The sequence below is a fragment of the Pongo abelii genome, chromosome 14 (genome assembly GCF_028885655.2).
Source record: "Pongo abelii isolate AG06213 chromosome 14, NHGRI_mPonAbe1-v2.0_pri, whole genome shotgun sequence".
In the NCBI taxonomy this organism is placed as follows: domain Eukaryota; kingdom Metazoa; phylum Chordata; class Mammalia; order Primates; family Hominidae; genus Pongo; species Pongo abelii.
In genome coordinates this window covers 120,516,065-120,541,379 of record NC_071999.2, presented here as the reverse complement: position 1 = coordinate 120,541,379, position 25,315 = coordinate 120,516,065, and the positions used below count along the sequence as shown (strand labels likewise).

Sequence of the window (25,315 nt, the reverse complement as noted above, 5' to 3'; positions counted from 1 at the left end):
TCAATCACTCATAATCTCGTTGAGCATTTATTTATAATTTAATTGCATATTACCTGAATGGATTGTGGTTATATGTTTATATGCTTATTCCAAATATAGTGCTAAGATTAGCATTAGAGACAGGAAAATATTCACAGGTTTTGAAACTAGAAGGAGCCAAACAAATCCATGATCCAGCTCTGCATACTCTCACCCATCCTTAGTTTTCTCACACAGAAAGTGAAGACAGTGCTATTTGCCTTGTGGCATCTCTGTGAACTTAAAGAAGGCACCGATTGTACACGCAGCAGTGCATGGACAGTGGAAGGCTGGGCCCCGACCAGCTCTAGGGACAATCACCATTGAATGCCCCACGATCCTACTCTCAGGATGCTTGTATGCCACATGCCATGTGAGTGTCACTTACTCAGTGAACACATATTTGTTGATTATAAATTACTCCCGTACTCTTTCTTTTACATGTTCAAATATCTGTAAAAAAAAAAAAAAAAAAAAAAAAAAGGTACAGTTATGAAATTAAAAGTTAACTAAAGAGGGATGTTTTCATTATCTCTGAAATTTAACCCCCTAAATCCAGATTATAAAGCAAGGAAATGGCTTATGGCCCAACACTTGCCATCAATATTTTTTCGAAGTTAGTGGGCAGGGCAGGGTAGTGGAAGTGAAGGAATCAGAGCTCTGATGGGTGCACATTGTCTTCCCTACAAATCCATTTCTTGTCCGGCCTACCTTCCTCATTGGGGCTGCTCTTCCTCTTTGGAACATTTAAACTGCTCCCCTGTGAGCTATTCTCATTTGCTTCACTTCCTAATCTGAATTCCATGGGACCCGCATTTAAGGAGAGGGGAACCACTTTGGGACTGGAGGAAGTTCACCTTATGAGTTATGCCTGCCTCTTTCCTCTACAGTGGACGGTCTCTGGTGTCCCTAGGTGTTCAGTTTCTTTCCACTCATGTGTTACTGACTGTTCAGGTGGCAAATGGCCCATGACCTTTATGGTATTAAAGAGAAAAAAATAAAAAGCTGTGTTTTTTTTTTTTTTAACTTTTATTTTAGGTTTGGGGGTATATGGGAGGGTTTGTTACATGGGTAAACACGTGTCACAGGGGTTTGTTGTACATGTTATTTCATCATCCAGGTATTAAGCCCAGTGCCCAATAGTTATCTCTTCTGCTCCTCTCCCTCCTCCCACCCTCCCCCCTCAAGCAGACACCAGTGTCTTTTGTTTCCTTCTTTGTGTTTACAAGTTCTTATCATTTAGCTCCCATTTATAAGTGAGAACAGGCTGTATTTGGTTTTCTGTTCCTGTGTTAGTTTGCTAAGGATAATATCCTTCAGCTTCATCCATACTAATGCAAAAGACATAATCTTGTTCTTTTTTATGGCTGCATAGTATTCCATGGTGTATATGTAGCACATTTTCTTTATCCAGTCCATGACTGATGGGCATTTGGGTTGATTCTGTCTTTGCTATTGTGAATAGTGCTGCGATGAACATTTGCATGCACGTATCTTCATGGTAGAATGATTTATATTCATCTGGGTATATACCCAGTAATGGGATTGCTATGTCGAATGGTAGTTCTGCTTTTAGCTCTTTGAGGAATCACCAGACTGCTTTCCACCATGGTTGAATTAACTTACACTCCCACCAACATTGTATAAGTGTTCACTTTTCCCTGTAACCTTGCCAGCATCTGTTAGTTTTTTACTTTTTAGTAGTAGCCATTCTGACTGGTGTGAGATGATGCCTCACTGTGGTTTTGATGAGCATTTCTCTAGTGATGAGTGATCTAGAGCTTTTTTCTATATGCTTGTTTGCCACTTTTTTTTTTTTTTTTTTTTTTTTTTAGCCGGAGTCTCACTCTGTCGCCCAGGCTAGAGTGCAGTGGCGCGATCTCAGCTAACTGCAAGCTCTGCCTCCTGGGTTCATGCTATTCTCCTGCCTCAGCCTCCCAAGTAGCTGGGACTACAGGCACCCACCACCACACCCGGCTAATTTTTTGTATTTTTAGTAGAGACGGGGTTTCACCATATTAGTCAGGATGGTCTCAATCTCCTGATGTTGTGATCCACCCACCTCGGCCTCCCAAAGTGCAGGAATTACAGGCGTGAGCCACCGCACCCGGCCCACATGTTTGTCTTCTTTGGAGAAGTGTCTCTTCATGTCCTTGGCCCATTTTTAATGGGGTTGTTTTTCTCTTGTAAATTTAAGTTCCTTATAGATGCTGGATATTAGACCTTTGTCAGATGCATAGTTTGTAAGTACTTTCTCCCAGTCTGTAAGTTGCCTGTTTACTTTGTTGATAGTTTCTTTTGCTGTGTAGAAGCTCTTTAGTTTAATTAGATCCTACTTGTCAGTTTTTGCTTTCTTTGATATTGCTTTTGGTGTCTTTGTCACGAAATCTTTGCCTGTTCTTGTGTCCAGGATGGTATTGCCTAGGTTGTCTTCCAGGGTTTTTATATTTTTGGGTTTTACACTTAAGTCTTTAATCCATCCTGAGTTCATTTTTGTGTATGGTGTAAGAAAGGGGCCCAGCTCCCAGCACCATTTATTGAATGGAGTCTTTTCCCCATTGCTTGTCAGAAAAGCTGTTTCTAAGGCTTTGCCCAACATACATTTAACTTTTGACCACATCTTTCCCCCAGTCAATAGGCTCCAGGAAATGGGACAGGATTCTTGGAAATAAAGAGCTGACCCTGAGACAACGCAGGTGAACACAGACTAACTGCTGCATAAGTAAACCAAATTTGTGTCTTTCATTCAATATTAAACAATGATAGACTGAGTATGTAAGCATGTTACCATCACAGGTATGGAAGTGCCTAACTATGACTTAAATTGTAGAGCCTCAGATTTTAGATCTGGAAGAGCCATGGGTTTTAATCCATGTTGGGAGAGGCTCAAGGTTACTCTGGAGAAACACGTAGTTTGGGGAGGCTGGAGACTGAGGGGTGGGCTCCCATTCCCCAGCTCCTTCAATGAATCTGATCTATTTTATAAATCAGTTATTGGAAAATGATTCAAACAACTCAACCCAATTCCCTATTATTTGGTCAAAGCCATCAGCCCGTAGACTTCTTGCCACTGCAGCTGTGGGCTCCCGCTCTCCACCTGCTCTCCTGCTCAGGTTGGGGCAGCCAAAGACCTTCTCTTCCTAGGGAGAGAGGTTAGGGAGGGACCGTTTTTTGATTATTTGAGGGTGTGGTTCAGTTGTAAACAGTATAAGTTTTAGAATTTGTGTTATTGTGATGGCAAAGACCAACTGCAAAATATTTCCCATTTGCCTTGTAATAACAAGAGGACATATTTTACGCAATTGAAGTTTCTGGATCCTACTTAATTAAGAATAGTGACGTTTGAGCAGAGTTCTAATTTTGCATCAGAGTCAAAAGTGAAAATGAAAGGAACTGACCCATGAAGGAACAGGTGAGCTATTTACTTCATTCCTGCCCGTCCTGGTTGATGTTGAGCTCTTGCCCTGCATCCCACTTTCAAATGTGGTGAATGCCTCACGTAGGAAAGGCCCTTGCCACACTGGCTTGCTCTGCTCACCCAACTGTACTTACTTCTCTTAATCCCCTATGAACACTGTTTTCTAGGTTGGGTGTGTTTTCTGTAATAAAAAGGTATTCTTGCACCACTTACTGAAGACTTTTTGGATGCCATGCTAAGCATTTCATAGTCACGAGCTCATTGTATAAACTACCCTTTATAACACTCCTATGAATTTATATTCCCATATGAATTGGCCTGAGGAAGTGGCGTGCTGGAGAGATTAAGTAATTGAATGACAGCATACAGTTAATTACTGAGGGGATTTGGGTTTGGACCTGGATCTGTGATTCAAACACTCATGTCTATAACCACAAGTGCTGCCACATCATTTGCATCAGGATTTAGAATCCCTGCTGGCAGGCCTGGGAAGATGCATTGTAACCAGATAAGAGGTAATTACCACATTTGCTGAGTTGTGAGAACCACTGTACTGCCTCTGAGAGAATGCCAGGCGCTCCTGTGTTTGTCTCAGTGTCTCCAGCTTGAATTGCTTCACCCCTGGCTCTGGCAATGCTGCTCCTCTCTCCTGCATGGATCACCTGTTGCTGGAATTCATTCTCCCATTTCTTAGGTTGCCACTTTACTGTAGCTTCCTGATCAAAGGTAAAGCTTTGATGCTGTGCATGTCCCAAAATGCCTGAGCACGATTCTCACACTGGGTTGGCAGTTTAGTTGGGTTTAAAATATATATATTTCTCTCAGAATGTTAAGGCCAAATTTCATTTTCTTATTATATCTAAAATTTCAATGAGAAACTTCAGTGCCATTTTGGTTCTTGATTCTTTGCAGGTGATCTTTTTCTTTCACTTCTCTGGAAGCTTTTCAGATCTTTTTCTCTGATGTTATCAAATTTCACAATAATGTGCTTTAGTGTAGAAGAATTTTGAAATTCATTTTGAAGGGAACTCAATAGATCTTTTAAATCTGAAAATTCTTAAACTTTATTTCTGGAAAATGTTCTTGATTTTTAAGTTGAGATATAATTCACATACTACATTTTATTCATTTGAAGTGTACAATTTAGCACTTTCTGGAAGTAGCACAGACTTCACCACTATTTAATTCTAACATATTTTCAGCACCCAAAAAAGAAATACTGTATTTTCCATTTTTTCCTCCTCCAACCTCTGGCAACCATTCTTTTTGAGGCTGAGTAATAGTCCATTGTATGAATATACTCCATATTATTTATCCGCTCATCAGTTGGTGGACATTTTGGTTGTTTCTACCTTTTGGCTATTATGGATAATGCTGCTATGGACATCTGTGTCCCAGTTTTTGTGTGGACATGTTTTTAATCCTCTTCAGTATGAAGACTTCAGTAGAATTGATGGGTCAAAGAGTAATTCTATGTCTTACTTTCTGAGGAACTGCCAGACTGTTTTCCAAAGCAGCTGTACCATTTAAATCCCATTGATTTCTTTTCTGACATTTTTATTCCTTCAGTCTGCTTTTATTTTTTTCTTTTTGTGAAATTCTATTTTAAACTCTGAAGATGAATCAGGAAAATCAACGCAGCTTCTTCAACTAATAAATTACAAGAAAATGATATATAGGAGATACAGGGGAAATGTATAAATTACATAGACTAAAAAACACATCAGCTAATCACAATGTATGAATTTTATTTGGGAATATAGACAGAACAGAATTGGCCATGTGTTTCTGGTTGTTCTGAAGGCTTATAGACATATAGGGGTTTGTTAAATTCATTGTTTATTTACACAAATGTTTAACATTATCTATATAAGGGTTTTAAAAATTCCATTGGAAGCCTTATGTTTTAAGATGTACTCAGAATTTTTTTTTTTTTTTTTTTTTTTTGAGACGGAGGCAGTGGCACAATCTCGGCTCTCTGCAAGCTCCGCCTCCTGGGTTCACACCATTCTCCTGCCTCTACAGGAGCCTGCTACCACGCCCGGCTAATTTTTTGTATTTTTTAGTAGAGACGGGGTTTCACCGCGTTAGCCAGGATGGTCTCCATCTCCCAAACTCGTGATCCGCCTACCTTGGCCTCCCAAAGTGCTGGGATTACAGGCGTGAGCCACCACACCCGGCCGAGCACAGTGCTTTAAAGACGTATGTGATGCTGCATGGAGATAATGCAATGAGTATAAGACCTGCAGGAGCACACTTACCTCACCCACCAGAGGGTACAAATCAGAGGCTACTCACCCTGCAGGTTTGGGCAACCCCAAGCCAGAACAGATCTAGGCCTCTGTCTTCACCACTTTTCTTAGATTATCACTAACTGATAATGGGCCTCATGTTATTATTTTTCAGAGGAAAGAGTGCAAAGGTGTACTCATGAGTAAATTTCAGTCAGGCATTCTCCTGTGAAATCATTTTCCAAGTAAAGAATGTGCACCCCATATGTAAGTGAAAAGATTTTGAAGCTAGATTAGAAGACAACATTCAGGAACCAGTGTTGTCTGTAGGGAGCTTCCTGAATTTAGAGTTAGGCCTAAAGACCTGCCGGTGAGACCCTGTAGACTATGTCAGTGGGCCCATGACATAGACCATGGGGAGATATGCCATCCCTTCTGCAGACCCCTGGGAGCAGCCTCTGCAGTTAGAAGGTTCCAGATGCAGGCTCTGGGGCCTCAGGCTCAAAAGGAGCCATGGGCTGCTTCCTGTTGTCTTGCCTTCTGCTGGGTCTGGTGCCAGGAAAGGTGAGACTGAAAGGAAGATGCCATCTCAAGAATAACAGCTGGGCCAGGCGCGGTGGCTCACGCCTGTAATCCCAGCACTTTGGGAGGCTGAGGCAAGCAGATCACGAGATCAAGAGATCAAGACCATCCTGGCTAACACGGTGAAACCCCGTCTCTATTAAAAAAATACAAAAAAATTAGCTGGGTGTGGTGGTGGGCGCCTGTAGTCCCAGCTACTGGGGAGGTTGAGGCAGGAGAAAGGCATGAACCTGGGAGGCGGAGCTTGTAGTGAGCTGAGATCGCGCCACTGTACACCAGCCTGGGTGACAAAGCAAGACTTCATCTCAAAAAAAAAAAAAAAAAATGACAGCTGTAGGGATCAAAGGTTGGCACCTGCAAACACAGTGAGGCTGGGGGCACCCTGTGCTCTAAGAATGGCTGTGTTCTTCTGGGTGACCAGCCATCCCAAGTTGCTGGGACAGTCATGGGCAAACCAGAGCAGGTGGTTGCTGTTATTTACAACCATCTACCAACAGAAATTTAACCAAATCAGAATGCCCATCGGGTCCATTATACCCAGTACTATACTTGTATTTGTGAATATCAGTGCCTCAGCCCCACGCAAGTCAAATGGAGACCTTATTGCCTGTATCCAACTCAGTAAAGTAGTAAATATAGAAAAAGTGCTGAGTCCTTAAATCCCACCCCCACACAGACCCTGTTTGTATACAGTCGGTTATCTCCATGGAAGTGGAAGGCACTAACCCCACAGTCTTGGCTGGAGAACAGATTAGGGAATAATGAATAATGGGGTCACCTGAACTCCTTGATACCTTCAGGCCACTTATTACCTGGTTTTCAACCTTCACATGTCCTCCTCAGGGAAGTCATAGTCCTCTGGATGACCACTGCCAATTGTGTTTATTGCTTAATTATTTTACCTGCTTTTATTTTTTTATTTTTTGACAGAGTCTTGCTCTGTCACCCAGGCCGGAATGCCATGGCATGATCTCGGCTCACTGCAACCTCCACCTCCTGGGTTCAAGCGATTCTTCTGTCTCAGCCTCCTGAGTAGCTGGGACTACACGTGCGTGCCACCACACCTGGCTAGTTTTTGTATTTTCAGTACAGATGGGGTTTTGCCATATTGGCTAGGCTGGTCTTGAACTCCAGACCTCGTGATCCACCCGCCTCAGCCTCCCAAAGTGCTGGGATTACAGGCTTGTGCCACTGCGCCTGGTCACCTGCCTCTTATTAATTACTTGTATCTAGTCTAGGCTTGTCACAGGCCTGTTCAAAGTGGGTGATTTGCAACAGCCTGAGCGTGGCTTTCCTGATTAAAGACAAGTAATTTTCTAATGCTAATAGAGCATGCAAAAAGCTGGAGTTACAGAAAATCCCTGGCTCTGGGACCAGGAGTGCTAAGCGCATGGGAAGAGAACGTTGGGTGGAGAGAGAGAGCTTATTTTCACTAATGTGGTGATTTCACTTAGGGGTGTGGTGGCTTTTACGGCCTTTCACAGAGTGTAATGAAGAGCCATCTCATTTCTGGGTGTTTATCCACAGAAAAATGAAATCGGGATCCCAAAGAAATAGCTGCATTCCCACGTTCATTGCAGCATTACTCACAATAACCAAGATATGGAATCTACCCGTGTCCATCAATGAATGAACTGATAAAGACAATGTAGTATGTGTGTGTGTATATATATATATGACGGTAATACATACACAGATAAAGTAGGTCGTTAGGTGTATGGGTTCTGGATTGGTAGTTTAATTGCCTGGCCCTGGAAAAGGCGATCTTTTCCCAGTAAACCCCAGATGCTAGAGCATCAAGAAAACAGAAAATAAGAAAGTATAATCAATGCATTCTGTGTGCACTGATGGAGTCTTCCTTTGCTTCCCCAAAGGAACAGTGCACAGGAGCCTGGCACTCCTGGACCTGAGGAAACCCTGAAACTGTTGGTATTTGCAGATCCTCTCCAAAAAAAAAGAGTTCACCAATCTCCTAAGACTGCAAACCTGACCCCAACATGCTGGGAGCCAAGAGGGTCTGCGGATCTCCCTGCTTAGCAAATTGTGTGTATATATATACACACACACAATGAAATACTATTCAGCCAGAAAAGAAGAAAATCCTGTCACTTATGGCAACAGGGATGAACTTGGAGGACATTATGTTAAGTAAAATAAACCAGACACAGAAAGACAAATACTGCATAATCTCACTTGTATGTGGAATCTAGAAAAGTTAGACTCATAAAAACAGAGTAGAATGCTGGTTACCATTCTATACCATATATATATCCTATTCGTTCTGACTCTCTGGAGAACCCTAAAACATATGGCAACTTGAAAATATAAACTGGTTCACAAATTATTTAAACAAACTAGTGAATGGCATACATTGAATTGGTGGGGGACTAATAAGGTTAGAATAATAATTACCACCACGGATTGAGTGCCTCCTTGGTGCTCAGTGCTTTTAAATACGTCTCCATCCTCCACTTTGGGAGGCCAAGGTGGGTGGATCACCTGAGGTCAGGAGTTCAAGACCAGCCTGGCCAAAATAGTAAAACCTTGTCTCTACTAAAAATACAAAAATTAGCTGGGCGTGGTGGCAGGCGCCTGTAATCCCAGCTACTTGGGAGGCTGACACAGGAGAATCGCTTGAACCCGGGAGGCAGAGTTTGTGGTGAGTTGAGATCACGCCACTGCACTCCAGTGTGGGAGACAAGAGCAAAACTCAGTCTCAAAAAAAGGAAAAAAAGAGAGTGGAAGCCAGTGAGGTAAACCAACAACACAGGGATTTAGCCAAATAGTTAAGGCCTTAAAGCCAAAACTACACATGCATCACTACCACTTACCCAGGCAATTAACCCTTATCCTATGGCACTATTATAAAAAACCCCACATCAGATGGCAGGTCATGTGACTTAGTTGGTGCCACCTGGAGCAAAGGTCTAGGATGAACTGCCAGGTTTGCACCAGACAGGGTGAAGTCTTAGAAAAGAGTCTGTGTAACAGGGTTGGTCTGAGACTACAGGAGCCAGGAGAGTTTCTAGGTAATGCAGACCCTTTTTGTTTCTCAAAAACAATTTCAGTCAGTCAGTATGGACAAGAAAAGGACAACTAATATGTCCAAGATATCTTACCTGTCCTATTTGTTGGCATCACTGCCTAGAAGGGAACTCCTGATCTGGAAGCTCGTTCTCAAAGTGCCATGTAAATTGATAGCAGCAGCTACTCAGTGCTGTGTTCACCAAAGTTAACAGATCTGAGGCTTCTAAGACCTTACTTGGTATTATCTAAATGTATTACCATGTTCTTACACCACTGCAAAGACCTGAGACCAGGTAATTCATAAAGAAAAGAGGTTTAATTAGCTAACGGTTCCACACGCTGCAGAGGAAACACAGCTGGGGCAGGAGGCAGGGAGGCTCTGGAAACTTACAATCACAGCAGAAGGCGAAGGGGAAGCTGGCACATCCAACATGGCTGGAGCAGGAGGAAGAGAGCGAAGGGGAAGGACTAAACACTTTTAAATAACTCACACACTATCACGAGAACAGCAAGGGGAAGTCCACCCCCCTGATCCAATCACTTCTCACCAGGCTGGCCCCTCCTCCAACACTGGGGATTACAATTCAATATGACATTTGGATGGGGGTCAGGTGTGGTGGCCCACAGCTGTAATCCCAGCACTTTGGGAAGCTGAGGCAGGTGGATCACTTGAGCCCAAGAGTTCAAGACCAGCCTGGCCAACATGGCAAAACCCCATCTCTATTAAACTACAAAAATTAGCTAGATGTGGTGGCACACACATGTAGTCCCAGCTACTCAGGAGGCTGAGGCACGAGACTCCCTTGAACCTGAAAGGCGGAGATTGCAGTGAGCCAAGATCACACCACTGCACAGCAACCTGGGTGACAGAGCAAGGATCGGTCTCAAAATAAAAAATAAAAGAGAGATTTGAGTGTGGACACAGAGCCAAACCATATCTCTAAATATTGTTAAGCTATCCCAATGGGCATATTAATAGGGAAACCAGCGGGTGGGGAACTAGGACAAAACTGTTCCTTGTTAAAAAATGTCTGGGAATAGCTAAATTAAACCCAGTACAGCATCTCAATCCTGGCTACACATCAGAATCCTTTGAGATTAAATGCCTCACACTGTTTAGAGGCAGGCAGGATAGGCAACCACTAGAATTAAAAAACCTTTCATATGAAAGGATGAGATTTTTCACATGCAGTCCTCCCTATACAAGCATTTCCCTAACTTACTTGACCACAGAACTTGGAGAAAACACAGCTAAGAAAATGCTGCTCCAGATATGAAAACTCCTATGTTGAAAACATGGAAATAATGGATTTGTGTATCATGCAATGAAAATTACACAAAAGAAAACACACATGAAGATGTTGCTGACATGAAAGCCTTTCTTTTTAATTTGGTTGATACACATTTGACAGAATATTTTAGAATAAAATAATCCATGAACAGGTACAAGGTATTTACAGTAACATAACTGAAAAACATAAAATCGATATATTTCTTTAACAGAAATGTCTATAACATTTTCTACTGTGAATCTGGAAGACTTTCAGTTCCTACTTATCAACCTGGTCTTAAGCCCCAACAGGTGACATGTAAGGCCCAGGAGTAGAATATACAAACTCTAACACATTTGGCAATTAAGAATCATCTATTAGTGTGAGCTGGCAGGCGGTGGGTGGGGGGTGGGGATGGGGAGGGAAGAACCAGATCTTAGGGTAAGATACAGAATGGAAGACTCCACTGAAAACAACTATGGACAAGAAAGATCTAAAATCACACTTATCTTTCACTTGTCTCCTGTGGGAGAAGGCTGCAAACTATTTTAAAGACTTACTCAATTTTTCCCATTAGCAGAAAATCAGCAACCCTGAGACTGCAACATTTCATGACATAAAAGCTAATAAACATCTAGAAGCTGATTAAGATTTATAAACTAATTTTACATCAGATAGAAAATAACTCTTATGATTTAAAAATACATGTAAGGAAACAAAATTTCTCAAATTTATTTTTCATGCCTAATTCTTAAACATTTCAACTAATATTTTCTATTGTCTGAAATTAGTTCCACACACAGATATACTTTAACTGAATGCTTTGAGTACAACTTGCTCTTGATTATTAAATGGAATGCCTACTTCCTTGTATTATTATTCATACATATTTAAAAGAAATGAGAAGTTTAATCCATCTGGACTATATAGAAATTTATTGATTTACAAGATAGTCACATAGACAAAGACCAAAAAAAATAATCAAATGCTCATTCTTAGTAACACAACTGAGACAGTGAAACACGGTACACCATACATGTCATCTACTGATCCAACTAGGCTATTTGATAAGCTATACTTACAAAGAACGGTTTCAACAAACACCTTTGTAGACAAATATTCACAACTGTGTTATCAAATTTGCTGCTCCTCCAGTGGCGGTTCAAGAGCTTCCATTAGCTTTTTATTTGCCTCTTCATTATGCCGGCTTTGACAATGAGTTAAATGTTTCTTAAAACCTCTTGGGAAATTTGATTCAAAATTACAACGTGGACATTTAAGTAAGCTTTGCCCATGGGCTGCTACATGATTTTTAAGGAGAGATTCCAAAAGAAAAGCCTTTCCACAAATTGTGCATTTGTAAGGGCTATGAACATTATGCTTGTTAACCAAATGATGCAAAACAGCACCTTTTTTCATAGCACGACAGCAACAAATTTTGCAATAATACTTTCCTTTTCCACGCTTCATATATTTTGCAATCTCCTCTTCAGAGATAAAAGCTTCTTTTTCTTCAGTAAACTGTAGCACATTTCTAGACTGCTCTGGACTAGTCATGTCCATTTTGTTCTCTTTGCTAAAATCAATGGATTCCACATCAACCTGCTCTTGATCACTGCTTGATTCCTGGCCCTTAATATCCATTGCATCCAAATCTGTTTTTATGTACTCACTACTACTAAGCTCAGCGTCTGAGCTCTCTTGGTTGTCTTTCTTGAGCTTCTTTGAGGAAGGAAATAAAGTATCTTCTAAGAGTTTCTTAGGTGAAGCTAGAAGTTCTTCCTGAACCAAAATATCACATTTTTGATCATCTATGGCATCTATTTGTAGTTCATCACCAAGCTCAACATCCTTCTGTGATTCTGAGAATAGAGCAGATTTGGGGAGTTCAGGGAAAAGGGCATGCTTCCGGGGCTCTGGAAAAAGGGCACGTTTGCGTGGTTCTGGAGAAGCAGGAGGGGCTGTTTTGGCAGGCTCGGGAAACAGGGCAGGTTTTCTAGGCTCATTATCAATAGAGAGAACAGGCTTCCAGATATCTGAGGCTGCTTTGGGGGACTCAGATGGCCCAGAAGGACCTGGTTTTCGGGTCTCAGGGAAGACAGGTTTCTGAGGCTCAATAAAAAAGGAAGACTTCCAGAGATCAGGAGAACCACCACGGGAACTTTTCTGGGACTCAGGGAAATCAAGTGAAGCAGGAGAAGTTTTCCGCTGATCAGGAGAAAGCTTCCAAAGATCTGGTGACCCTGAGGGTTTTCTGAGCTCTGGAGATCCTGCTGGACTACGGATCTCTGGGGATAGTGGTGGCCCGGGTTTGCGAAGCTCTGGAGACACTGGGGGAACTGCCTTCCAATGTTCAGGAGACAATGTGGGAGCTGTCTTTCGGAGTTCTGGTGGGCCAGACTTCCATGACTCAGGAGATGCAGGGGGAGACTTCCAGGAGCTGGGTGAGACTGATGAAGATTTCCAGGATGCAGAAGACACAGATGATGGAGTTGGTTTCCAAGGTCCAGGAGATATAGAAGGAATTGGTTTCCAAGGTCCAGGAGACACAGATGGAGCAGGTTTAGCTGGCTTCCAAGGTCCTGATGACGCTGAAGGACTGGATTTCCAAGGCCTAGGGGACCCAGGTGGCCCTGGCTTCCAAGAGCCTGGTGACACAGCAGGTGCTGGTCTCCTAGGCTCTGGGGAGACAGCAGGGAATGGCTTCCAAGGTTCAGGAGACTCTGAAGGGGATGGCTTCCTTAGCTCAGGGGAGGTAGTCCGGGCTGACTTCCGAGATTCTGGAGATGCAGCTGGGGATGGTCCCCAAGGTTCTGGGGAAGCAGCTAGAACTGGTGACTCTGGAGATGAGGCTGAAGGTGGCCCCAATGTTTCTGGGAAATGAGAGTGCTTCTGGGGTTTGGGATTACTAAGAGTAGCCTTTACTGGCTCAGGAGATACAGGGGCAAGTTTCTGTGGTTCTGGAGAAGGAACAGGGGCAGGTTTCTGAGATTCACAAACAGGGACTGGTTTTGGAGGTTCAGGAGAAGAAACACAGGCAGGTTTTGAAGGCTCAGGAGAAGGAAGAGGTGTCTGTAGCTCAGGAGAAACAACAGAGCCAGGTTTCTGAGGCTCCAGGGGAGTAACAGGAGTAGGTTTTGGCGATTCTGGAGACAAAACTGAACCAAGTTTCTGTGTTTCCATTGAAAGGGCAGGTATGGATTTTGGTTCTGCTGAATTGCAGGGTATTTTCTGGTGTTCAGGAAGAGGAGGGCTTTTCACAGGATCTGTTTCTTTGTTCAACTGATTTTTTGGTTTATCATTCCATTTGTCTGGGGATGCGTGTTTGGATGTGATGTGATAGTATACGTTAGAGTACATCTTGCTGGTGAAGAAGCATTTATGGCAGTGAAATAACTTTGCACTTTTCTGGTAAAATATCATTTTGCCTAGCCCACCAGCATCCATTTCATCACAAAATTCTGGATGGATGGTACCCATATGTATTTGTACATTTTCATAGTCTGTGCCTCTGAAACTGCAATGGTCACACTCCAAACGTGCTGATGGTTTACGAAGTTCCTGGAATACTTCCATTCTTCTTTCTGTTACCAACACATACGGTTATATTCTTTAAAAACTTTCAATACTGCTGCAATAAAGTAGGAATAAATTATTTTCATGAACTGTAATTCTGAATAAAATGCTGTCAGTCCATTCTATAACTGCATAATTTTAAGTCTAGAATGGTGCGTGCTTTGATAGTATCTCTAGGGAGAATTTGAAGAAAAAGGAGATATAGAACAGTCCCAGGCACTCTGCTAGGAGTTTCACATACACCATCTCATTTACTCCTAATGATATGACTCAACTATTATTTTCACTTACAGATGAAGAAACAGGTTCAGAGAAGTTACATGACTTTCTCTGGTCCAGGCTATAGGACTATCAGTGATCTGAGCCTGACTCTAGAATTAGCTATTGCATGTGCTTTATACTTTGACTCTCAAACTCCAAGTACAAAAGTCCTCGGCACACAAAGATGAGTGAATATCAAAATTAAATCTTGGCTATTTAAGGATGAACAACAGACTAAACCTTTTGCAGAAAGCACTTAATAAATTAAATCTAGCTATAAAAAGATGACTTTAAAACATGATGCTGGCTTGATTTCATGTCAACATATTTTGTAACGTTTAATCTATCCCAATATAGTATTTTATTAATTCATTTAATAAATAAATTACTTTGTGTCCTACAATGTTCTAGGCACTTAGGCTTAAAGCAGTGCTTTGCAATATGGCGTTCACAAGTTGGGAAGATAAGGTGGAGGGTGATGTAGAGAGGCCGTTGGAAAAGACATCTATGCATGGGACATTCCAGCAGAGATCCTGAATGATGTGAAGGCACATACCAAGCAAAGGGCAGATCAGAGGACACCCCAGCAGCTGGAACACAGTTGCCGGAAAACATGAATTTAAAAAAATTGTAAACCAGTCTTCTTAAGTAGTAAAAGGAACAGAAGCTCACAGTTAAAAACACATTCACACAGTACGAGATACAGTGTCAGTCCCCGGGGGTAGCCAGTGTACTCATGTGTCCTGGAAGAAATGTCCTAAGCATATATTGATCAACACACATGCTTTACACAAATGGGATATTAAACATTATCTGGCAACTTACTCTCATTTAGAATTTATCTCTAAGACATTTTTACATATGGAGTAAGCACTGACTTTCCCTGTACTTATCTTTGCATGTGAGGGTATTTCTGCAGGGAAAATTCCTAGAAATGGATTACTTGGCCAGTTGTGTATAAAATTGATACATTTTACCAAACTCTCAAAAACTTCTATTACTGCGTAACAACAGTGTATATGAGATACAATTTCCTATAAATTCCTAATCCTTGCTACAACCTAGGTAAAAGCTAGTATTTCACTATTGTGTTAATGTGCTTCTCTTTAATGAGAAAGACTGAACACCTTCCCTTATTGATGGTAATGATATTTACTGCTCCTCAAAGAACAGTACAGATTAGAAATGCAGGTTCTCCCTTTATTAATTACAAAACCATTAATTTAAAAAAATGTATAGGCCGGGCACGGTGGCTCATGCCTGTAATCTCAGCACTTTGGGAGGCCGGGCAGGCAGATCACGAGGTCGGGAGATCAAGACCATCGTGGCCAACATGGTGAAACCCCATCTCTACTAAAAATACAAAAATTAGCCAGGCATGGTGGTGTGCGCCTGTAGTCCCAGCTACTTGGGAGGCTGAGGCAGGCCAATCGCTTGAACCAGGAAGTCAGAGGTTGCAGTGAGCTGAGATCATGCCGCTGCACTCCAGCCTGGTGACAGAGCAAGACTCCGTCTCAAAAAAAAAAAAAAAAAAAAAAAAGTATTAACATTTCTAACTTTCATAACTTGTTTTTAAAGATGTTCTCACTGACAATACTGTTTCCTAACACTTTTATCCAAGGTGTATCATTTGCCTTTTTTATTTTTTGGTCTAAAGCTAAAAAGGTGACAGATACTTGAGGAAACAAACACTTTTCTTCGGAAACTATTTACTCTTTCTGAATTGCCTGCAGTTATCCTGTATTTTAGAAAATTGTTTTGGGGCCAGGACTGTAACAAAACAAAAATAAATAATTCAGTACTGAAGAAAAATCTCTGAAAATGATCTTTAACGTACAAACGTAATTGAATACATGGAAAAAAAATGGGTTAACCATCCATCTCAGAGCCCATTGTTAAATAAAACTAGAAGACTTTAGGGGAAAATGCAGGATATGTCTCAATAATCCCATGCGGCTATAACTGGCAATAATGAACAGCCAAGCTAATATTAAAGAGCACTATATTACATACTGTAATTACAATAGCGACTAAGAGCTCAGGTGTGCTGGGTTTGAGTCTAACTCACCTACCATTCCCCATTCCTCCCAGCCATCCCTCCTCTTCCCGCTGCCTACCACCAGCTCTTCAGGCCAATCTCATACTTAAATCTAAACAGAATGCTACGGAATTCACTTCTCATATCCCAAATTATGTATATCTAGCACGCAACACACATTATATCCATAAGGGCATGTACACTTTTAGAGATTTTCCTCAAGAACTCCAAGTATTTTTTTTTTTAATTTTCTCTTCATAAAATATTCTCCTAAGCATGCTTTCCCTACTAGACTTACCTGCTGTCTTACTAGACACCTTAAAAGTGGTCTTCAAAAGGCAGGCATTCTACATGGCTTTTTGACTAACCCACAGCAAATAGCCTATAGTATATGAAGAAGAACAAAGATGAGAAGTTGAACCTGGAAAAAAAAAAAAAACAAAGAAAAGTAATCAACACTACATCTGTGATCGTGTGTGTCCCCTGTAATGAAATTCTGTGTATTTCTCTCACCATCCTGCCCTAACAGTGAGAGGAGTCCAGTCCACTAAGCCTGCTTACTTTTTTTTTTTTTTTTTTGAGACGGCGTCTCACTCTGTCACCCAGGCTGGAGTGCAGTGGCCCGATCTCGGCTCACTGCAAGCTCCGCCTCCAGGGTTCATGCCATTCTCCTGCCTCAGCCTCCTGAGTAGCTGGGACTACAGGCGCCTGCCACCACGTGCGGCTAATTTTTTGTATTTTTAGTAGAGTCGGGGTTTCATTGTGTTAGCCAGGATGGTCTCGATCTCCTGACCTCGTGATCCGCCCGCCTCAGCCTCCCAAAGTGCTGGGATTACAGGCGTGAGCCACTGCGCCCAGCCCAAACACTTACTTTTATGAAATGACACCAAAGACTACAGTACATACCACTCCTGACACCATCCTTGTCTACTTTCTCTTTAATGATCCACTATGGAATTATGCCCGTGTGTGTAATCAAATCCTTCTCAAACCCACCAACTAACTTCACTTCTCTGATAAGCACTCAGAAGACTGCTGGTGTGACTACTGACTATAACAATGGCTGACTTTTGTCAATTATTGATATTACACAGCAGAATGCCAAATTAACAGGCAGTGGAGGAAGGGACACCACAACAAACAGGACCAAGAGGCACAAAAAGAAAGGACTCTGGGAGGAGCAGGATGGCAGTGTCCTGACCCCAAGGAAGAACACATGGACCTGCTTCAGTGATTGCTCTGCCCTCTTCTCTTCCTGCATGCATTTCAAAGATAAAGCATCATGGTGTGGGTGAGTCTGCTGACAAGAACAGAATGTGATAAACTGGCCATGCACAAGCTACACAACAGCTCATATTATGCTTCTGATTAGCTCCAGCACATTCATCTACCCCTTCTCTATCCCCCACCCCATCACTGCTTTAATTCTGACATCTGAACTCCCTGCCACTAGTCTTTCTTCCAACCCATTCATCGTACAGCTACCAAACCTGTCTTCCAAACAGAAGCCTAATGTGATCTGCCTGTTCACATTTCCTCCAAGTCAACTAAGACACCTACAGTATACAATTTGAATACGGCATATAAAGCTCTTCACAGTCTGGCCCATGACCAGACTGCATTCTCAAAATACTGGCCCACATGTAATTCCCTGACTATTCCAGCGTCTGGGCCTTTGTATAAACTATTTCCTCTCCTTTACACTCCCTGTCTTGCCACCCAGCCATCAGGCAAATTCCTTCATCCTTCAGGCAGGACGGCTTTTTAAGTCAGCTGTCTCTCTGTAAACACAGGGACCTGGTTCCATCCAGGACTTCCCCCATATGCCAAAATCCACACGTACTCAGGTCCTACAGTCAGCCTTGTGGAATTCCCATATATGAAAAACCTGCCCTCCATATAAATGTCTCACATTCTGTAAACGCTCTTTTTTATTGGCATTTGGTTGAAGTTCAAACCTGTTATTCATGGGTCAACTGTACTGGCCAATTCCCCACTTCCTCCCAATCTTCCTAGAAGCCCCAGCTGTATATCTCACCCTCTGGCACTACAGCCTGATACCACCAACAGGATGCCAGCTCCTAGAGAGGAGGGACTATCCATTTATTCACCTCTGGAACCGCTGCACATCCCTGGCACACAGTATGTGCTCTGTTCAATCCTAACATTCTCTCAATCTTAGATTCACAGGATTTTAAAACTAGAGGAAACCTAAGCTACCATCTAGTCTCAAAGTCATAGGATTTGGGGGTAGGAAAAGACCTCAGGGATCATCTACTTTAAAACTTCAATTTATAGTTAAGGAAACTCAAGCTTGACATTAAACAGCTTGCCCAAATCAGACAAATGATCAGTATCTGATGAGAGAATAAAGTTCTGCTATCTGTCCAGGTTCTTTCTAGATATACACAAACTAATACAGTGGAATTTAGTAAGATCTTTTAAAGCCTGTACAATAGGCCAAAATAAACAAGATGAAACAAACACTTAGAATCCACATTATCAAGTGCATGTATACAGGACTATAGAGAACTATATCCCATATTCTGCACTAGGCAGAGTACACCATGATCACTGTCCCCAGCTCTGGGCAGGAAGGACACTTTAAGAGAGTCTCTAACAAACTAGGGAACATAAAAAAAAAAAAAAAAAAAAAGGCAACCAGGATGGCAGATGGCCCTTTAAAAAAAAAAAAAAAGTCATTTACGAATACAGACATTTAACTTCCAAAGGGGAAGAATTACAGATAATATATGAGCTATCCTAGAAGTGACAATCAGAAGCTAGCAGGAAAAGAATTGTGGCTTAACACAGTTTACAATCTACTCTATCATGAACTAGAACGAGTTCCTTTGTCAGGTAGGAGTACTCCATAATTAGAATCTGATGATCAGGCTGGGTGTGGTGGCTCAGGCCTGTAATCCCAGCACTCCGGAAGGCTTAGGCAGGTGGATCCCTTGAGCTCAGGGGTTCAAGAACACCCTGGGCAACATGGCGAAACCCCGTCTCTACAAAACATACAAAAATGAGCCGGGTGCAGCAGAATGCACCTGTAGTCCCAGCTACTCGGGAGGCTGAGGCAAGAGAAATCGCTTGAGCCTGAGAGGCAGGGGTTGCAGTGAACCAAGACTGCACCATTACACTCCAGCCTAGATGACAGAGTGAGACCCTGTCTCAAAAAAGAAAACCAAAAAAAAAAAAACAAAAAACAAAAAACTGATGATCAGCATAGGACTAGAAGGATCTTCAGAGGTCTTGAGTTCAACCTCTTCATTTCATAACTGAAAAGACTGATGATGAGGGAAAGAAGTGACCTGTCAAAGATCACAACACTGAGGTCAGAGGAAACAGTTTTTTTTTTCTGGTTTTCTCAATTCTGGTCTCTGCTGTAACAAAATGCTGTCTTTCCCACAGTAGCAGAATGATCCACGAAGATGTTACAGAATTCAGTCCCAGAATTCAACTTTTAGCCAAAGCCTAGAGAGCTGGGCGTCCTTCCAGCTTTAAGGTTCTAGCAAAATTTCTTCCTAAATTGAAGAACTCCTAACCCTAACTAAAAATTAACTCGGAATTGTCCAGATTAACAAAAATTTCTTTTTGTCTTTGAGACAGATTACATCTCGTCTCTAAAAAACCTAAATTCTAATCATTGGTGCTCTGCCAGTCTGTCACCCAGTATTCTTCAATGCAATGTTATGCCATATGGTGTATCATACCTATTTCCCATCTCCCATTCAATTTCTTCTTTGAAGTCTAACACCACTGATCATCTTTTAAAATACATCTGATGTATAGTTTTTTTAATTAAAATTCAATATGTAGAACATGTTTAAAGCTAAATGGGTTCTATTAGTCTATACACACTAGCATTGTTCTTTATCTTAGCTGACGTTTTCTCTTTTTTAAAGACAGGGTCTCGCTCTGTTGCCCAAGGTTTTGGTGCAGTGACACCATCACAACTCACTGCAGCCTCATACTCCTGGGCTCCAGAGATCCTCCCGCCTCAGCCTCCTAAGTAGCTGGGACTATAACATGCCACCACATCTGGCTAATTTTTTTTTTCTGTAGCGATGAGGTCTATGTTGTCCAGGCTGGTCTTGAACTCCTGGCCTCAAGAGATCTTCTTGCCTTGGCCTCTCAAAGTGCTGGGATTACAGATGCGAGCCACCATGCCTGGCCTTTAAGAAATTAATAAACTGGGCGGGCGCAGTGGCTCACACCTGTAATCCCAACACTTTGGGAGGCCAAGGCATGTGGATCATTTGAGGACAGGAGCTCGTGACCAGCCTGGCCAACATGGTGAAACCCTGTCTCTACTAAAAATACAAAAAGTAGCTGGGCGTGGTGGTGCACACCTATAATCCCAGCTACCTGGGAGGCGGAGGCAGGAGAATCGCTTGAACCCGGGAGATGGAGGTTGCAGTGAGCCAAGACTGAGCCACTGCACTCCAGCTGGGCAACAGAGTAAGACTCCATACTCGCCCCCAACCAAAAAAAGAAAGAAATTAATAAACTAATTTTCCAAGTAGTTTTATGTTTGAAGAAAAACTGAAGAGAATGTACAAGAATTCCCACCTATCTTCTTGTCCCCAGTTTCTCCTACTACAAGCTGAGGATCCCTAATCTGAAAATCTGAAATCCGATTATGCTCCAACATCCACAACTTTTTGAGTGCCAAAAGGAGCACTTTAGATTTCAGATTAGGGATGTTTAACCAGTAAGTACAATGCAACTATTCCAAAATCAAAAAAAAAAAAAAAAAAAAAAAAAAAATCCAAAGCACTTCTGGTTCCAAGCATTTCGAATGAAGGATATTCAACCTGTATTAACACCTTGCATTAGTGTGAGACATCTGCTACAATGATGAGCTAATATTGATTTATTAAGTAGTCTATAGTTTACACAAGGAGTCATTATTGTTTATTTATTTATTTATTTTTTTTTTGAGAGGGAGTCTCGCTCTGTCACCCAGGCTGGAGTGTAATGGCGCAATCTTGGCTCACTGCAATCTCCACCTCCCAGGTTCAAGCGATTCTCCTGCCTCAGCCTCCCCAGTAGCTGGGACTACAGGCGTACGCCAACATGCCCGGCTAATTTTTTATTTTTAGTAGAGACAGGGTTTCACCATATTAGCCACGATGGTCTCGATCTCTTGACCTCGTGATCTGCCCACCTCGGCCTCCCAAAGTGTTGGGATTACAGGCGTGAGCCACCGCACCCCACCAAGGAGTCACTTTTCATGATGTGCAGTTCTATCGGTTTTGACAAATGCATAGCATCATGTATCCACCACAAATAATTTCACTGCTTAACATCTTCCTGTGCTCCTGACAACCACTCATCTTTTTATTGCCTCCATAGTTTTGCTTTTTCATGTGTATTTTTTAAAGAGTGGTAAAACAGAACATAAAACTTGCCATTTAGGGCCAGGCGCGGTGGCTCACGCCTATAATCCCAGCACTTTGGGAGGCCAAGGTGGGCGGATCACCTAAGGTTGAAAGTCAGAGACCAGCCTGACCAACATGGAGAAACCTCGTCTCTACTAAAAATACAAAATTAGCTGGGTGTGGTGGCAGGCGCCTATAACCCCAGCTACTTGGAAGGCTGAGGCAGGAGAATCGCTTAAATCCAAGAGACGGAGGTTGCAGTGGGCCAAGATCGCACAACTGCACTCCAGCCCAGGCAACAAGACCGAAACTCTGGCTCATTAAAAAACAAAAACAAAAAACTTGCCATTTAGGCCGGACGTGGTGGTTCATGCCTGTAATTTCAGCACTTTGGAAGGCCGAGGCGGGTGGATCACCTGAGGTCAGGAGTTCGAGACCAGCGACCAACATGGAGAAACCCCATTTCTACTAAAAACACAAAATTAGCCAGGTGTGGTGGCAAGTGCCTGTAACGCCAGCTACCTGGGAGGATGAGGCAGAAGAATCCCTTGAATCCGGGGGCGGAGGCTGCAGTGAGCCAAGGTCGGGCCATTGCACTCCAGCCTGGGCAACAAGAGCCAAACTCCATCTCAAAAAAAGAAAAAAACTTGCCATTTAATCATTTTCAAAAGCACAATTTAGTTAGTTTAGTACTAAAACGTTGTGCAAACATTACCACTATCCACTTCCAGAACTTCTTCACCACAAACAGAAACTCTGTACCCATGAAACAGTAACTCCCACTCTCCACTTTCAATGCTGGTCATCTCAATTCTGTGCCTGAGGGGGAATCATACAGTATGTCTTTTTTGTGTCTTATTTCACTCAACATAATGTGTTCAATGTGCTCGTTTATATGGTATAATGTGTTCATTCATATTGCAGCATGTATCAGAATTTCATTCCTTTCTAAAGATGAACAATGGTCCATTATATGTATATACCATAGCTTGCCTTTCATCCACATGTTGATAGACATCTGGATTTCGAATAATGCTGCGATGAACATTTGTGAACAAGTATCTGAGTCCCTGCTGTCAATTTTGGGGGGTATAAACCTAGAACTGAGGAACGACTACCAATTTCCATAGCTGCTGCACCACCCTACTTTCCCACCAGCAATGCACCCAAGCTTCAATTTCTCCACATCCCCAACACTCATAATTTCCCTTTTTTTTAACAGCCACCCTAACAGGTGTGAGGTGGTATCTCACTGTGGATTTAATTTGCATTTTCTTAATGGTTAGTGATGTTGAGCATCACTGCACGTGCTTATTGGCCATTTGTCTCTCTTCTCTGGAGAAATATCTATTCAAATTCCTTGCCCATTCTTGAACTGGGTTGCTTTTTGTTGGTCAGTTGCATCTCTTCTTGTATTCTAGACACTAAGTCTTTATCAGGTTTATGATTTACAAATGTCCTCTCCCACTCTGAAGGCTGTATAGCGGATTTTTAAACAGTAATAATGACAGAAGAGGAGGCAGTCTAGAACTAAAACAGAAAGAATGGCTTTCGTCTTGTGCTGCCCCCAACTTCCCAATGGTTTCAAACGCAACGTTTCCAGCCTCGGCAGTGACTGACACCGGGCCTCCCCGCTCCCTGCACAAAGACGCACTCCCGCCCGGGTCTGTGGGGGCGGGCCCTTCCCGCCGGCCGTGTGGGAGGCGAGGCAGCGCAGGCCCCCTTCACTCGGACCCGCGGCTTCCCGGGACCGGCCCCGCCAGGTCGGCGGCCGACCCGGGGCTCGGGGATGCAGGCCCCAACCACGCCCCTCCCCCGCTCGCTCTCCCTCCTCACCGGTCCGGACGCGGGCGGCGTCTAGTGGGCGAAGGACCGCGCGGAGGGCCCGGCTCGCGGTCGCGGGCGGCTCCGCGAGGCCCTGCAGCGCAGCGGCCTCCCGAATGGCGACTGGACGCAGGAGCCGGGATCCGGGTGCGCGAGCGTGCGCGCTCCCGCGGGACGGGCGGGGGCTGACGGGAAGCAAGTTTGGCGCCGCGCGCCCTCCCGCGCGGGCCAATCAGATCGCCGATCGCGTGGCGCGGCTGTGCCAAAAGTGCGTGGGCAAAACTAGCGGCTCGCGCGGGCCTTCAGAAGGGCTGCGCGCCCGCCCCGCCCCGGAAGTGCCGCACGTGCCCACTCCGCCTCCGCTTCCCGCGCGCGCCCGGGCCCTGGCTCCGGGCGGGTTCCGCCGCGTCTGGCCTGTGGCCTCCCGCCAGGCCCATGGAGCTGCCCCGGCCTGGCGCCGCCGTGCGGATATCTCTTCCTTTTCTTGCTTTTTTGATTGTGTGAATGAATTTATTAGGAAAAAAAGAGCTGGACCTGCCCCATACATTCTCAGGGATATTACTGGCATAATACCTATGACAAAAGTACAAGACAAAGTTGTTGGATGACAGTAAATATTCCTTTTCGCATCACCCCGCCTCCACTGAAAGTCCCCATTCCCAGAAGTTATCTTCTTCGTTTTTTGTTTTCGGTTTTATGAATGTTACCACAATTCTAATTAAAATGCATGCACCTCTAATGCTGATGCCATCAGTCTATATGCTTTGAAAGACTGAAATTAGCTCACACTGCTCTCTACCTTTGTACCCTTCTGAAGTTTTGCTTGTTGCGAATTTCATTTTTGTGTGTGTGGTGAAAATAAACTATAGAATGGCCGGGCGCGGTGGCTCACGCTTGTAATCCCAGCACTTTGAGGCCTAGGCGGGTGAATCATCTGAGGTCAGGAGTTCGAGACCAGCCTGTCCAACCTGGTGAAACCTCGTCTCTGCTAAAAATTCAATATTAGCCAGGCGTGGTGGCGGGTGCGTGTAACCCCAGCTACTAGGGAGGCTGAGGCAGGAGAATCCCATAGAACCTGGGAGGCGGAGGTTACAGCGAGATCGCGCCACTGCACTCCAGCCTGGGCGACAGAGTGAGACACTGTCTCAAAAAAATAAATAAAAATAAAATCCACAGAATTTACCGTCTTAACTATCTTTACGCGTACAGTTCAGTGGTGGTAAGTATATTCATAACACCACCATCCATCTCTGTACCTCTTTCATCTTGAAAAACAAACTGCATTACATGTTAACTCTCGGTTCCCCTCTACCTTCTACTTTCTGGCAGTCACCATCCTACTTCCTGTGTCTCTGAGTCCGACTACTCATAAGAGTGGAATCATACAGTATTTGTCTTGTGACTGACTTATTTTACTTAGCAGAACATTCTCAAGGTTCATCCATGTTGTAGCACATTGTGGAATTTCCTTCCTTTTTAACACTGAATACTATCCCATTGTATGGATATGCCACATTTTGCTTATCTGCTCACCTGTTGATGGACCTTTGGCTTGCTTCCCTAATTCAAGATATTGTGAATGATGCTTTGACATTTTCAAAGAACCAATTTTTGGTTTCATTGGTTTTCTCTATCGTTTCCTATTTTCTATTTCATTTATCTTGGCTTTAATCTCTATTATT

General features: G+C 43.1%; 1 protein-coding gene across 2 annotated transcripts; it reads right to left on the bottom strand.

Moving 5' to 3' along the window:
* Positions 1-10,641: 10,641 nt before the first annotated feature.
* Positions 10,642-23,970, bottom strand: CHAMP1 (chromosome alignment maintaining phosphoprotein 1). Of its 2 annotated transcripts, none has more exons than XM_054529339.2 (3): positions 23,646-23,970; positions 16,721-16,843; positions 10,642-14,178 (listed from the first exon to the last, which is right to left on the bottom strand). In XM_054529339.2, exon 3 carries the CDS (start codon positions 14,121-14,123, stop codon positions 11,682-11,684), a length of 2,442 nt encoding a protein of 813 aa, XP_054385314.1. In that variant the 5' UTR covers positions 14,124-14,178; positions 16,721-16,843; positions 23,646-23,970; the 3' UTR covers positions 10,642-11,681. The 2 variants fall into 2 exon arrangements, with proteins under 2 accessions (XP_054385314.1, XP_054385315.1); XM_054529340.2 differs by having other exon boundaries at positions 10,642-14,131; positions 23,646-23,965.
* Between the last annotated feature and the right edge of the window lie 1,345 nt (positions 23,971-25,315).

What these genes read in the sequence shown, in the direction of transcription:
- CHAMP1 (XM_054529339.2), bottom strand. Translation starts at nt 14,123, where the DNA reads ATGGAAGTATTCCAGGAACTTCGTAAACCATCAGCACGTTTGGAGTGT.